This window comes from Aegilops tauschii, chromosome 2 (assembly GCF_002575655.3).
Source record: "Aegilops tauschii subsp. strangulata cultivar AL8/78 chromosome 2, Aet v6.0, whole genome shotgun sequence".
NCBI lineage: Eukaryota > Viridiplantae > Streptophyta > Magnoliopsida > Poales > Poaceae > Aegilops > Aegilops tauschii.
In genome coordinates, this window is record NC_053036.3 from 26,288,401 (window position 1) to 26,304,308 (window position 15,908).

The following is a 15,908-nucleotide window of genomic DNA, read 5'->3' on the forward strand; positions in this document are numbered from 1 at the left end:
TAATGTCCAAAACAGAAGATAATATAGCATGGAGCAATCAAAAATTATAGATACGTTGGAGACGTATCATCGTCGATGATCACAAGATCAAGATGGATGCAATGCGATTGAAGATTAGAAAGATTAGAAAATATGCCATTCATACCGGGCCTTGGTATCATTATGCCGTTTGATCAATTGTTACCTTGGTTGTGATTATGATCGCATTTGTTGTTGCATTGAAAGGTTTTACATAGTTTCAATGTTTGGTTAAACTAGATGCTCTGGAGAGCTATATGTTGTTCAATTTGAACTATGTATGTACTTTGGTTTTAATGTGATGATGAACTTCTATTCATTTGGTCACTAATCTATTCATGATGTTGCCTTTGATAGAAGAAAAAGTGAAGACTTTCTCTCCACAACTATTATGATGATGCCTTTGATCTAGAATATCACTGCAGTTACATGTGCAGAAATGAAATCCCTTTGTAACAGACGAGTTTCCGTATGAAACCCTGATACTTCGAAAGAGATTGTCCATTTTGTACACGAAGTGCATCCAGTTTTTTCCGTAACCCTCTCTAATTTCTTGCACATGCTATGTGGATGAAATGATGATATCATGCCAACTTTCAACCTTTTCAGAGTTCATTTGGAATGCTTTTTAATTTCAGGGTCTTATAGCTCAAAACAATCAGTAAATGCATGAAAAATAACAAATGAAGTCAGAAAGGGTTGAAATTGATGATGTGTCTTCGAATGGTGCATTTTGAACACAGAAAAAGTCTGGAGTTCAAATATGTTCAAAAAAATAAAATCCCTTTGTAACAGACGAGTTTCCGTATGAAACCCTGATACTTCGAAAGAGACTGTCTGTTTTGTACACGAAGTGCATCCAGTTTTTGCCGTAACCCTCTCTACTTTCTTGCACATGCTGTGGATGAAATGATGATACCATGCCAACTTTCCTGCACATTTTATGTAGGCCCACAGGCACATCGTGACGAATTAGGCCCGAAAGCCTGTAGTTGACAGGAGCTCGAAAGGGTTGGCGCAACAGCGCTTATAAACCACTCTCGAGCTCTCTCAACTAGCGAGGTGGGACTAAAGTTTTGGTTGTGACGTGGGCAGCACAGGGCCTTTGGTCCCGGTAGGTGCCACCAACCGGAACTAAAGGGGTGCATTGGTGCCGGTTCGTGGCACCAACCAGAACCAATGCCCCCCCTTTAGTCCCGGTTGGTGCCACCAACAGGGACCGAAGGCCTCTGCTTCCCGCCCTTTCGGCTGCTGAAAAGAGACCTTTGGTCCCGGTTGGTGGCACCAACCGGGACTAATGCCCACCTTTAGTCCCAGTTCGTGGCACCAACCGGGACTAAAGGCTTTGCTATATAAGTTCACACATAGGAAATTTTCACTCTCATCTTGCAGTTGCCGCCCCGACGACGCCGACGACATCGACACCGCCAGGCTGCCCCGACGCCGCCGGCCGCCCCCGCCGTCGCCGTCGCCCATGCTCGTCGTCGCCGTCGCCCGCGCCCTCACCGTCGTCCGCCGTCGCCCACGCCCTCGCCGTCGCCCGCGCCCCTACCCCGACGCGCGCCGCCCCGGCCAACCCCCGTCGTCGCCCCCTTCCCCGAGCGCGCGCCCACTGCCCCGTCGCCGTCCTCGCCGCCGACCCCGCGCTCCTCTCACCTTGGTCCGGCCGGCGCCCTCGCTGGCATTTTTTTCATATATATGGTTCTTTTTTTCATATATGTGCCTGTTATCATAATTGTTTTTGTTCATATATATATAATGATTTTTTTATAGAATATGATTTTTTTTTTCATAGATGATCACATATATGATGTATGCATGGATGTGGATGAAATATGATGTTTTTTTGTTCATAGAACATGATGTTTTTTATTCATAGATCTTTTTTTTGTTCATGAGAGAGGGGGGGGGACGTCGAGGGATCATAGATGTACTTTCTTCTTCTCCTCTTTTTTTTCTTCTTTTTTTTCTTCTTTTTTTTCTTCGATGTTCTCCTCTATTCCTTTCTTCTTCTCCTCTTTTTATTTCTTCTTCGTCTTCTTATTTTTTATCGGTTATGTCGTTGTCGATATACCCCCTCCCGATAACTTCAACATGAGGGGGGGTCGATATACCCCCTTCCCATGTATGTATGTCGTCGTTGTCGAAATAACCCGCTCCCCGATTACTTTCACATGAGGGGTGGTCGATATATATACCCCTCTCGACCACGATAACTTATACCACGGGAGCACCCCCCGGCCCTCTCGCTCAACCAAAACTCTCGAAGACACCCAAACCCTAAAAAAATGATGTCGGTCTCCTACCCCCTCCCGCCGCCCCCTACCCGACAAACTCTCTCGAGGCCACCCTAATTTACCAAGTTAAAAGAGCGTTGTCGTCGAGGCCACCCCAAACCCTTGAAGCGTTGTTGCCATGTTGTAAATATATCCATCTGTCATGTTTGAATAATAATTGCCATGTTGTAAATATTTGCAGAAACTATGTAGCACCCTCGAGACGAAGCAACAGAAGCGGGGTTGGGGGACATAATCGCAGCCAGAAGTGATGTTGTTTTGTCGTTTCTCAACGACACCGATGGTCTGGAAGGACAGGGTGAAGAAGCAAGCTACGGTGATCGAACAATGGAGGAGGAAGGACATGATTATGATGGCTTCGGTGACCGAATGCCGGTGGAAGAAGGACACCGTGATGACGGCTCCGATGACGGAACGGAGTCCGGCCAGGTATATATATTAATTCAGCATGTGCTGACTATAGCTAATTGATGCATTAATTGTTTTTGGTATGTACACATGTTAACTCTCTTCTTTCTTCTTTTCTAGCCCTCCAGGTCGAGCAAAACTTCGGTAACGAGACGAGGCCCAAAGAGAAAGTTGCGCTCGGATGAAAGGTACATGATCACCGAAATCGATCGCGATGGCCAACCGATTGAACCCGTCCAGACCAAGCAAGCATTTTCTGCTCAATGCGGGTTTCTTGTTAGGGACACGATCCCGATCAGCATCAAGCAATGGTTTAAGCCTATGGACGAAGACTCTGGGGTGTCTTATGTCGACGATAAGCAGAAAGCTAATCTTTGGACCGCGCTGAAGGCAAATTTCACCCTACCGCCAGAGGAGCATCCAGAGAAGCCAGTTAAAGAGCCATTGATCAAGGCTCATGCTCTTAAGAAGATGGCTCAGCTATTCAGGAGGTGGAAGAATGAGCTGAAATCAACGTTAGTCGACCATGACAAGACTCCATAATTCATCGGCCGATTTGAGAAGATCAAATATTACTGGGACGCATTTGTCGCCCAAAAAAATTATGAGAAGGCCAATAAGATGTCGGCGACAAACAAGATAAATACTGCAAAGAAGATGCATCACCATCGCACGGGGTCAGGTGGCTACCTGAAAGCCCGGCCGTTGTGGGACAATGCTGAGAATGACCTGCAGGATAAAGGGATCGAACCAGAGATATTGCGCTGGCCAGACTGTTCAAGGACTTGGTTCATCGGGGTTGGGAGAACACTGGACCCTGAAACAGGGAAGTGCATTTGGACGGGCGAGCAGCTGAAAACACCCATCACGAGGCTTCAGGAGTTTATCGAAAAAACGCAGCAAGGGACGTTCGTTCCGGCCAGAGAGAATGACGAGCTCACACAGGCCCTCAGGAATCCTGAGCACCCCGGACGGACACGAGGCACGCCAGGCTCCGTTTCGTGGAAGGCTGGGTTTCCCGAGGCAGGTGGTTACAAAGGACGTGGCAGGAAAAGGAAAGTGGAGTTGACCCAAATACAGGCGCTGCACGAAAGGTTACAAGCGCTAGAGGAACGAGACGCAGCTCGCAGCAAGCAACCCGCCGAAGCTACCCCGCAATCTCAGCAGAGAGCAGCGTGGCTTCCACCGAGCTGCTTCAGGAGCCTGTCTTCACGGCTCCTGCTAGCTACCACGTAGATGCTATCACGGAGTCTCAACAGTGCCACCTTATGACGCAATGGCTGAAATTGAAAGTCAAGGCAGCTGTTGGCTCTGTTGCACCTCCTGAACCTGGCGCAACTTTTCATTGCCAGCCGATTCCTGAAGGATATGCCAGCGTGATGGTGGATGAAATAACAAATGGATTTGAGGACCTCGAGCTTGACCACCCTACGGGTGAAGGGGAGACTCGGGTGGGTTCTTCTATGAAGACTCCATGCCTATGGCGGAAGGAGCTCATCAACCTTCCGAACTGGACGCCTCCGCCTCCTCCTTCTCCTCCGGCGAGTCAGGGCACTCGGCCTCCTCCTCCGGCGAGTGATCAGGGCACACAGCCTCCTTCTTCGGCGCGTGGCGGCACTCCGCCTCCTTCTCCGCCTGCACCGGCGCACCCGAGCAGCCAGCCTCCTCCTTCTCCGCCTCGCCAGCATGGGCGGAAGAGACCCGCCGCCGCTCCGACTACTCCGGCGCATCGTAGTCCTTCTCCTCCGCCTCGTAAGCAAGCACGAAAGAAGACAGCCGCAGCCACTCCGTCTGCTCCGGCGTCTAGCAGTACAGCCAGAGGCGGAGGCAATACAGATTCGGTCCATCTCTCAAGCCTCTAGAGAAGTTACCATACGAGGGGACCGTGGAGGAAACCGCGGAGATCGTGCAAGCCGAAGTGACAAACTTCTTTGAAGCTGTGAAAGCAAAGAAATATCCACCTCCGGAGAAGAAGATGGATCCGGTGAAAGTAAAGCGCACTATCGATGCCCTGAAGAAACCACCACCGTCTCCGCCGAAAAACAACTATGAGCGCATTACTGAAAAGGTATATAAGGAAGCGGAGCGGTCGGGAAGTACTCTCAGTCATCGAAGGTTAGCAGAACGACGAGCTGGGAAAAAATTGCCCAGCTCGGTGAACAAGCGAACCAATCGTGCCCCCCGCTCAAGGTTTCTAGCGATATCATCGCTAATGGTCAGAGGATGGTGGCCGGTTATACCAATCTTGAAGATTACCTGCCCGACGATGTACATTATGATTTCTTGGAGGTGGACGAACACAAATACCATTACGGGAAGCCTCTCGTCAAAGATGAAAGATCTCTAACAACGATGATGCGAAGATTCCATGATTGGTACATGATGAAAACCTGCAGAGAGTCTGGGGGGACGAATACTTTGACGCTGGGAGTTAAAGAGGAGCACGACCTCGTTGGAATTGATCTGTTGTATGTTCCATTGAGGAGTTTTTCGCCTTTTTCAATCAAAAGGCCATCCATAAATTAACTGTCTGTCATTAAGTCTCTATATATAGCTCAGCTCTTTCATTGCATGTATTTATAATTATCCTCACTATATTATGCAGATTGAAGATCGTCGAATGCAGAAAAGCAGAAATGTATGATATTGCGTTCATTAACACAAATCTCATAGATGAATATTCGGTTAAACATCAAGCCAAAGAAACCGAGGCCAACTTTTTTACGAATGCAAGTGAGTGTTACTGTCTTGTGCATATTCGCTTTCCCTTATTATTCGAGGTTATAGTAATGTAATTGATTAGTTATGCATGCGTGCGCAGGTACCACTATATTCTCCTGGAGATTAAGCTTGAGCAGGGACTAGTAATCGTCTTAGACTCGAGACAAAAAGATCCAGAGAACTATGTGGACATGACTAAAATTATCAACAAGTAAGTTCAATCGATCATTATCGCACCGTATCGGCAACTTTTTTGTTCATTTTTTCCTGATATCAAGTAATTATTTTCTTTGTCTCGCAGGGTTTGGAAAGTATTCACCGCACAATCTCCAGGACTGCCGAGGGAGCTGCGATTTAGATACCCGAAAGTAAGTACTATTAGCTAGCTTGTTCCGTGCATCTCCTGTTGAATCTAGCTACTTTCATCAATGCCATTTATAATGCTTTCATTATCAGTTTGATTGACCTCCATTTCTCGTAAAGTACTTGTGGCAGGAAGAAGGGAATGATTACTGTGGATACTACGTATCAAAGCAATTTAAGAGGAATTGGCGGGATTCTTTCTTGACCATGTCATCAATAAAGACGGAGAATACCATGTTGCACCTGAGTTCATATGTAATTAGGGGATTTTATATATATATATATATATATATATATATATATATATATATATATATATATATATATATTGTAAGAGATCTTAATATTGTATATATGTAGCCTGTACGTAGCGTTGGATAGATATACGAAAACTTGTTGTTCGCCCAATCTCTCAGAGAAGGAGAGGTCGATATCACTTCTCTCGGTATGCATATGTTCATGACGAAGTAGTGTACTTAATGGTTTTCTTCATTTGCTTACTAGCTAGCGTGTCGAGGGCCTCTCTATACGTATAGTACGTAGCGTCGACCAAGCACGGAGATAAGAGAGGACACTACTCTATGAGCTAGCTAACAACCTAAATTAACCCCCAAAACCCCTAAACCATCCCCTTTCAAAAAAAAAACCTCAGCTTCTGCCAGCTGCTGATGCGTGGATGCCTTTTGGTCCCGGTTGATGCCACCAACCGGGACCAAAGGCCCTCCTGCCTGGACTGGCCGCAGCGGCCACGTGCAGGCCTATCTGTCTCGGTTCGTATAAGAACCAGGACTAAAGGCCTAGGGCTTTAGTAACGACACTTTAGTCCCGGATCCGCAACCGGGACAGATGGGCCTTACGAATCGGGACAAATGGCCATTTTTCTACTAATACATGAAACCTCGGGGAGGTGTTACCTGGGCTAGATATCCTGCGACAGTAAAATTCGACGTGGCATATATAGGCGAGCAAGCGCCCCTTGCGCGACTAGTAATGGGTTCGATGGGCAACTCCAACGGGCGACCCCATTTGGTCCAGGTGTGCCTATTTTGGTTCAAACAGACAAAACCAACGGTACAACGCGCGGCAGCATACTCATTTTCTACCCGGTTCGTGTCCGCCTCCACCCAAATCCAGCACAAATCTGGACCGGATTGGCATCCGGACGGACACTAGATGGATGCGCACGCATCCTACATCAATTCACCCAGGACAGATACACGTACGTGTGTGGAGGCAAGCAAGCTGACAGCTTGATTGATCTTCCCTGCAAGCAGCGTACGTGCGTGTCTAGCCGGGACTCACGTACGTACAAGTCTGTGCAAGCTAGCTAGATCGATCCTTCGATCAACTTGGCGAGACTCAAGTAATTAACTTAGCGAAGGAAACAACAGGAACGAAACTGATTTGGTGATAGCCACAGGGGCGTGTCGCTCCTGGCCTTTTCTTTGTATTGACTTTTTGTTTCGTTGATCAGACTACACGGGGTGGTCATGTATATATACTACCTGTAACATCCCAAAATTCTAAATTTTGGAATGTTATAATAAATAGATAGATTTGATTGAGTGTTTGATTGTTGTGTGATTGATTGAGTGAAATTCGAAACTTTTTGAAAGTTAAATTAGAGGGAATAAAATGACTTTCCCAAACTTTCATTTTTGCATTTTATGATTTCCGTGAATTCAAATTCTATTCATCACAAAACTCTGGAGAGAAGATGACATGACTTCTTTCATTTATTTAAATGAAAAGAGGTGTTGAAAATATTTGAATTTCATTTGAAAATATTTCAAATTCAGAAACTTTAAGCAACTCAATGATTTTCACGAGCGAAGATAAAATGACTTCGTCAAAACATATGAAATATGAGTTGAAAGTTTAAAAGGATCAAAATTTAAAGTCCTTCTGAAATTATTTTCAATTTGGAGTTATTTTGGTTTTATTTAAATTATTTTTCTCCAAATTTTTTTATGAAAAATAGGGTAACATGATTCCCTACATCAGAAAATTGGAGAGAAATAAATTTGAATAAATTTTGTTATTTTTAAAATGATTTTTACTGGATTTCACTAGAGCAGTAGCACTCTTTATTTTATTTCAATTTGTGTGGATTTTATTTGACGTTAGAAAAATGTTCATGTCTTAGAAAATCTTTTTCTGAAAATTTTGATATATTATATGCCTATAGTTTATTTTATTTTATTTAGGTTATATTTTTTTAATCTTTGTCTGTGTTTAAAAAAAGAACTCCCGCCGACTGGGCCGGCCCAGCTCCCCACCTCCCCAGCACCCAACCGGGCCAGGCCAAGCCCAGCCCAGCCGCGCCGTCCCTGACCTCACGCAGGAGGCCGGATCCCGCACGCCATCGCCGCCGCCTCGGCGTCCGAGCCGTCCCCGCCGCGGACTCCTCCTCGCCGCCTCTCCCCTTGACCCCTCCTCCACGCCACCTGTCGCCCCCTCCGCCTATTTAAGCCGTCGCTCGACCCCCGCCTCTCTCTCTGCTCCGCCGCGCCGCTCCTCGCTTTCCGCCGCTGCCGCAACTCTAGTTCGCCGCCGCCGCCGCATACTGCTGCTGCTGTTGCCGCCGCCACCGCCGCTGCACGCGCGCCGCCGTTCCGCCTCGCCTCGCCGCTGCTGCCGCCCACCGCCGCACCCCGCCGCGAACACCGGAGCTCGCCGGACCCGCCGGAGTCCGCAGCCTCGCCGGAGAGTTGCCGGTTTACCGCTGAAGACCGCCGAACCGCCAAGGACCGGTATAAAAACCGAACCCTAGATCGGTTATTTTTGGCTTTCTCGGTTTTTCTTTAAACCGCGGTTTTTCTTTTTAGTCTAGTTATTTGACGAACGTTCGTTAGTTAGGGTTTGCACCGAACGGTTTTTCGTTCGTTAGCGTTCGTTAGCGAACGTTCGTTTAGTAGCCTTTTCGTTTTATTTTATTTCTGCCAGGGACCCGTCTGTGATTAAAGTTTTTACAGATTAGTCCCTATACTTCAAACGATCACTACTTTTTACTCGTTTGTCCAAATCCAACGAAACCAACGCCCACTTCTTCGTTATGATCCCCTGTATCCAGTAATCCAACTCAAACGTGTTTTTGAAAGTTTAAAATTTGATTTAGACCAGATTTTAATTCAAACTTCGTTTGATCGTAATTTGAGTTTCGTAGCTCCGTTTGAGTTGATTCTTTTTGCAAATTAAAGCTCTTGACCTAAACGTTCTGATAAGGCCAAATTCGCATAATTTTGGTGCTGTTAGAAATTGTCTTATGTTGCAAGAGTTATTTGCTTGGTTTTGATGTTTTCCGAATCGTCTTCTTCGATCTTTCTGATCTTTTGAGTGATTGCTTATGTGTGATTACTATTGCTTGCTTACGGTAGATTGACCGGACTGTGACGAGTAGATCTATCAAGAGTGTTGAGTGCGAATCATCTTCATCAACATTGCAGGCAAGTTCACACTTTGATCATATCCCTTTCATACCCAGTTTTTATGCATTAGATTCACCCTCAAACATTGCATGGTTAGGATTTGATAACATGTGGGTATTGGGAAGTAGTTGATGAGGTAGGAACCTATTGACTTGCATTCAACCCTTGGGAGTTACTACGTTATGCTTATACTGCTATGCTATGCTCGTAGACGTGGATTTGGGATTGAGTGTATCCATGACAGATGTGAGATTATTATTTAATGGTTAACTTAAGGTGGCTACTTTAACACACATCTGGGTGGATTGGTTGGGGCACCCTGGAGCACCCAGTGGTTTGCCCGGGCACCTGGAGAACCCAGTGCTTGCCCAAGGGGATCCCGGAGGACCCGTGTGATCATCCTATGGAATGCCACCCAGGCTCAAAGGGATCATAAGGTTATTCATGCTAGAAACTTCCGTGTGCAGCCACAAGCTATTATGGGCTCTAGCATAGTTGAGTAAGTTGCATGAGCCCTTGAAGAGGTGGATCAGCAGGTAGAGGGATGTAGGTTGGTATGGTCTGCCCGGAGTAAAGAGTTAATGTTTCTGAAAGACTGTGTCTCGGTCATCCGTTTCTCAAACACCCTGTAGTGCGAGAAATCCAACGGAGGAGATCGAGTCTTGTGGGGAAAAGTGTGCAAACCTCTGTAGAGTGTACAAACTAATCATGGTTAGCCGTGTCCTCGGTTATGGACAATTTTGAGTCTCTGGTTCTTGGATTATCATGTTGATCCCAACACTCTATTTAAATTAATTTGATTGGGTTAATGATTATTATTTTGGGATTGAGTTGGAGGAACCTTCTCAATATTTATCAATCAACTTTTGTAGTTAAGTAAAATATATTCCTTTGCAGTAGGGAATCCACCAGCCATATATGCATGTAGTGATAGTTATTATTCATTATTATCCTATGGTGTGAATTTGCCAGTACATTCAATGTACTGACCCTTGTGGCTGCAACGTCTCATGTTGCAGGATTTCTTATGACGAGTAAGTGATACGTTAGGGTTACGATTTCTACACTCAACTTTGCCATTGGTGTTGATGGGAATCCACAACCTTGTTACTTCCGCTATTTGGATTGAGGTAATAGTATCCTCGAGTACTGTGTGTGTCAGCATACCGATCCAGGGATGACACTTAAGCACAGAGACATGACCGTATGAGGTCGGGTCGCTACACTACCAGGCTAGACCTAAACCCAAACCGACTAGGCTTAGTATCCTACATGGACACGCATACATACAAGACAGACACGGGATTACTCTAACATTCACCCCCTAATCACGATGTCCTTACTTTCTCGACCTAGATCCCAAATGTGATTGCTCGTATGCTTTACCCTTGGCAATGCCTTCGTCGTTCCTCGTAGCATTCCAGGGACTAACTTTGCTACGGTCGAGTCATCCATAGCTTGACGGCAACACTCATCCTTGGTCGTGTCTTCAATCTTCACCTGTTCTTCGGTCTTGGTAGACTATCCTTTGGATCATCGAGGGAACATTCTTTAATCCCGTGCGAGACCAAACTTCGGTCTAACTTTGAGTTCCAAGCTCTTGGCGCTTGCTTCAGCCCATAAAGTGCCTTCTTGAGCTTATACACTTTAAATTTCCCTTCTTCTCCTTTCTTCTCGTAGCCGAGGGGTTGTTCCACGTACACTTCTTCTTTGAGGTCGCCGTTGAGGAAAGCGGATTTCACATCCATATGATGAACCTTCCAATCCTCTTGTGCTGCCAAGGCTAGGAGCACTCTCACCGTCTCGATTCGAGCAACCGGTGCAAACACCTCCTCATAGTCCACTCCTTGACATTGTACGTAGCCCTTTGTGACGAGTCTTGCCTTGTACTTCACAATGGCACCCTTCGTGTCCTTCTTTAACTTATAAACCCACTTCAAACCTATTGCCTTTTGGTTTGGAGGTCGGGTTACCAAAGTCCACGTACCATTGCTCTCGATCGCCTTCATCTCCTCAGCCTTGGCGTGCATCCAACTTGAGCTTTTGCTCGCCTCTATGAAGTTCGCCGGCTCCTCAACTCCGAGTAAACACAAATCGGAGTACTCAAGCGTGACTGGCTTTGCGTACTTGTAGACTTCCTTAAGGGTCTGGTAGCGACGAGGCCTGGAAGAATCCGTTGTGGCTTGCGAAGGAGGCGACACAAATTGTGTCGGCGTCGATGCACTTGTGGAAGACGGTTGAGTCTTGGGCGTGGTGGATGCCGGGTCTTTGGCATCCGCGTCGTCGGGTAGTCGTCGTGATCGTGACCATCATCTTGATTGTCATCATCACTATGCGCCTCGTTGTCGATGTCGTTGCCGAAATCTCTACCCATGTCTTGCGCGTCGTTGTCGCTATCACCTTGCGACCCATGCGCGTCGTTGTTCATGTCGGCACCATGATGATCACTACCATTGTTATCAACTAAGTTGGGTGTCCTACCAACCACCTGGACGCCTTCCCCTGCATCATCATCAGTTGTAAATTCAACTGTGAATATGTTACTGTTTGGAGCATCGTTGGCTGCTGCGCTCCAATTCCACGCTTGGTTTTCTTCAAACACGATGTCGCGTGAAATCCGTAGACGCTTGGTTCGTGGATCGTAGAAGCGGTATGCCTTGGTGCCGGAACTCCTCTCATACCCGATGAACACCAACTTGGTGCAGCGATCGGCAAGCTTTGAGAGATGCGGCTCCACCGTCTTCACATGTGCCACCCACCCAAACGTCCGTAGATGAGACACATTCGGCTTCCGTCCGTAAATTGCTTCATACGGAGTCTTGCCGATCACTTCCTTTGTTGGAGCCCGATTGAGAAGATAGACCGCCGTCGAGACAGCTTCTCCCCAAAAAGTCCCCGGCAAGTTCTTGCTCTTGAGTAAACTTCTCGCCATGTCAACGATGGATCGATTGCACCTTTCAACAACCCCGTTCTGCTGCGGCGTATAAGGTGCCATGAGGAACCTCTTTATGCCAATCTTCTCGCAGTAGTCGTTGAACTCGTTTGACGTAAACTCTCCGCCGTGATCTGTCCTTAGAGTGTGAACCTTCAGCTTGTGTTCCATCGCTGTTGCAGCCTTGAGCTTCTTAAACGCTTCAAACACCTCATCTTTAGATCGTAGGAGAGTGACCCACATATATCTCGAGTAGTCATCTACGACTAGGAAGAAATATTTCTTTCCTCCGTTAGTTGCTGGGGTGATAGGGCCACATAGATCACCATGGAGCAGCTCGAATGCATCACTTACACGATAGGTGGATTGAGCAGGGAACGGCCTGCGCTGCTGTTTCCAACCAAGCACCCATCACATACTCGATCAATATGGTAGATAAACGGCATCCCAGATACCATCTCGATCTTCGACATCTTCTTCAAGGCATAGAAGTTGACGTGTCCAAATCTAGCATGCCATAACCACGAATCATCATCACTCTTGGCGAGCCAACACTCCTGTTGCAATTGATCAAGGTTGAGGATATAGAGCCTGTTCCGTGTGCGACTTACACGGGCTAGCACGTTTCGGAGGTTGTTGAAGATCGTCATCACTCCGTTCTTAATATCCACCTTGCATCCATTCTCATCAAGTTTCCCGACAGAGATGATGTTGTTGCGAAGCCATGGGATGTAGTACACTCCGGTGAGTATGCGATGTTCTCCTGTGAGACCCTCGAAGAGACAAAACCTTTCCCACAAATCTCCACATATGAACCATCACCGAACTTGACCGAGCCTTGAACATCATATTCCAACTCGAGGAACTTCTCCTTGCACCCCGTCATGTAGTTACTGGCATCCGTGTTTAGATACCATGACACGTTTTGGTTTCCGGATAACTTTGGTATTACTGTCTTCTCATGAAGTAGCACCTTCCGGTCTGGTTTCACAACCACCGTTTGGACGAGATCACAAATTTCGGCCACCAGAAGACCTGGACGTTCGTCTTCCTGCTTCTCCAAATTTGCCTTGATCTCCCGCTTGTTAGGCTCCACGAGATCACAAACTTTGGCCATCAGAAGACCTGGACGTTCGTCTTCCTGCTTCGCCAAATTTGCCTTGATCTCCCTCTAGTTAGGCTCCGGACAATCCTTTGCAAAGTGACCCTTGCAGTTATAGCACTTGACCTCGGACATATCCAAGTTCCGTGGCTTCCGCTCTTTAGATCGGTCCGCCTTACCACGACCTTGTGGCTTGCCTTTTCCTTTGCCTTCTTCGGTTTGTCCGCCGCGCTTCGCGTTGCTTGAGCCTTCACCAACGTTGCGCCTTCCTTTCCTACTTGGGGAATCCCAATCTGCACGCGCGTACATGAGTTGGTCACTACCTCCTCCGTTGCCTTTTCGACAGCCACGATCATTCTCTTCCCACGTCCGCAAGCGTCCGATCCCCTCCGTTATGGTCATGTCGTTGATGTCGTAAAGCTGCTCGAGCGTGCCGATAATGTACGTGAATTTATCATTTACCGAGCTAAAAAACTTCTCCACAATCTCGGCTTCCTCGATCTTTGCACCAAGCGCGCGGATCTCTCCCTCCAAAGTATTCAGATGCATGGCACAGTCGTTCACCGATTCAGTTTCCTCCATTTGCAACATGTGAAATTGGCGCTTCAGCACTTGTGCCCGAGCCTTCGTGACGCGATCTTCTCCAATCCTCATCTCTTTGAGTGCGTTCCACGCCTCTCTTGCTGTCTCGAACTCCGCCAATGTCATCAGCACGGAATCTGGCACAGAATGGGCTATGGCGGCGCATGGCACCTTCGTCGCACTCCTCGTCGACGTCTTCGTCCGTGATGGCCTCCCACACTCGAAGGGTTCGGAGAATAATCTTCATCTTGACCGCCCACATGCCGTAGTTGGCGTCGGTGAGCATCGGGTACTGGATGGGGATGTTGCGGTGTACCAGTACGTTGGCGCCACCCGTTCCGCCACCACTAGTCGCTGACTTGCCGCCCTTCTTCACCTTGTCGCCGTTCTTGTTCGCCTTGGAACCGCCGTTGCCGGACTTGACTGACTCCTTGTCACTGTCCGTCATCGAAGATCGTAGATCGTCGAGGCTCTAGATACCAATTGTTGACTTTTGATTGCTAGATCAATTCACCCAGGACAGATACACGTACGTGTGTGGAGGCAAGCAAGCTGACAGCTTGATTGATCTTCCCTGCAAGCAGCGTACGTGCGTGTCTAGCTGGGACTTACGTACGTACGTACGAGTCTGTGCAAGCTAGCTAGATCGATCCTTCGATCAACTTGGCGAGACTCAAGTAATTAACTTAGCGAAGGAAACAACAGGAACGAAACTGATTTGGTGATAGCCACAGGGGCGTGTCGCTCCTGGATTTTTCTTTGTATTGCCTTTTCGTTTCGTTGATCAGATTACACGGGGTGGTTATGTATATATACTATCAGGCTAGAACTAAACCCAAACCGACTAGGCTTAGTATCCTACATGGACACGCATACATACAAGACGGACACGGGATTACTCTTAACACTACTCGTCCTCCATCGGCCCGCATGTTGGCCGTGCAACTGCTTCCTACCGACCCCATTTAATCCGCACGGATTTCCGGACCCACACGTCAGCCTCACAGCCGCCCTCCAATCTGTCATTTTTTAATGCTGAAGCTGTGGACCGGCCAGCCCACTTCTCGCCGCGTCCACACTCTTTCACTGCCCCCTCGCCGCGTCCACACTACTCCACTTTTGCAAGTTCTGAGTTGCGAGTTAAAGATTTGAGTCCCTCGGGATCGATCCCGGGCATGTGCTAGCTTCAGGAGCCAACCAGCCACCGGCTGTTCCCCACCACTGCGCCAGCGTGCGGTCCTTGACTTGGCAGTTATTTCTGAACAATGTGGTCTACGCTGGCTGATTGGCTCCTGAAGCTAGCACATGAAGTGCATATGGAAGGGTGCGTTGCACATATGATTGGAGTAGATGAAAATGTGCTCCATGTACAGATCGATCGTTGACGATGCTAGCCGGCACTGATTTAAAACTCGCCCTGGTAAGCCATTACTGCTGTCGTTGCATCTTTTATGGATCCAGGGAATGCAGACATAGATAAACCAGTGTCTGTGTCACCACGTATACAACAACAAAGCTACTTTCATTAGCAGTAGCAAGTCTCTGTGAAGATGTACATACAATAATGAACCTGCACATAGTCCCATAGTATACGCTTTCTTTACTCTTTCTCGTAGTCGCCGGCTGCCAGAGTAATAGAATTTGCTCATCTGCTTCTTAACCCCAACCGATAATTGTGTACACAGCTCATGTGGCTTCGGTTACATGTAAAAAAAACTATTTTCTCTCTTTCTAACACTCCACACTGGCCCTTCCAAATAGAATGCTCTACCATGAGTTCCAGGTTCTAGCGCGGAAACACAATATAAATATTGAAACTAAGATATTCCTTTTTTTTAGAAAAAAACTAAGATATTATTCCTGAACAGCCACCAACATCTCCATTCAGCAAAAAATAAAAAATGTATAGGGTTGCAGTTGTCACAATCAGCTTGCAATGTCTACAGGCCCACTCTGCTTGAACCCAATCAATAAATAGTTGTCCACCCCTGCATGAGCAAGCAACCTGATAGGTACGGACCACTAGCTTAACTCTCTCGTGCTAGCTGCAGCTAGCC

At 47.2% G+C, this 15,908-nt stretch overlaps 1 protein-coding gene and 1 pseudogene across 1 annotated transcript; one reads left to right on the top strand and one right to left on the bottom strand.

Moving 5' to 3' along the window:
• The first annotated feature begins 2,501 nt into the window (after positions 1 to 2,501).
• On the top strand, positions 2,502 to 5,925 carry LOC141040658 (uncharacterized; annotated as a pseudogene).
• A 7,413-nt stretch (positions 5,926 to 13,338) lies between these two features.
• Positions 13,339 to 14,299, bottom strand: LOC109783685 (uncharacterized). The gene is made up of 2 exons (XM_020342287.1): positions 14,023 to 14,299; positions 13,339 to 13,952 (listed from the first exon to the last, which is right to left on the bottom strand). The coding sequence occupies exons 1-2, from the start codon at positions 14,297 to 14,299 to the stop codon at positions 13,339 to 13,341; spliced, it is 891 nt and encodes a 296-aa protein (XP_020197876.1).
• Positions 14,300 to 15,908: the final 1,609 nt, after the last annotated feature.

Coding starts and splice junctions, on each gene's coding strand:
- LOC109783685 (XM_020342287.1), bottom strand. CDS start 14,299: ATGACGGACAGTGACAAGGAGTCAGTCAAGTCCGGCAACGGCGGTTCC. Junction 13,953..14,022: donor CGACGAGGAGTGCGACGAAG/GTGCCATGCGCC, acceptor AGTTCGAGACAG/CAAGAGAGGCGTGGAACGCA.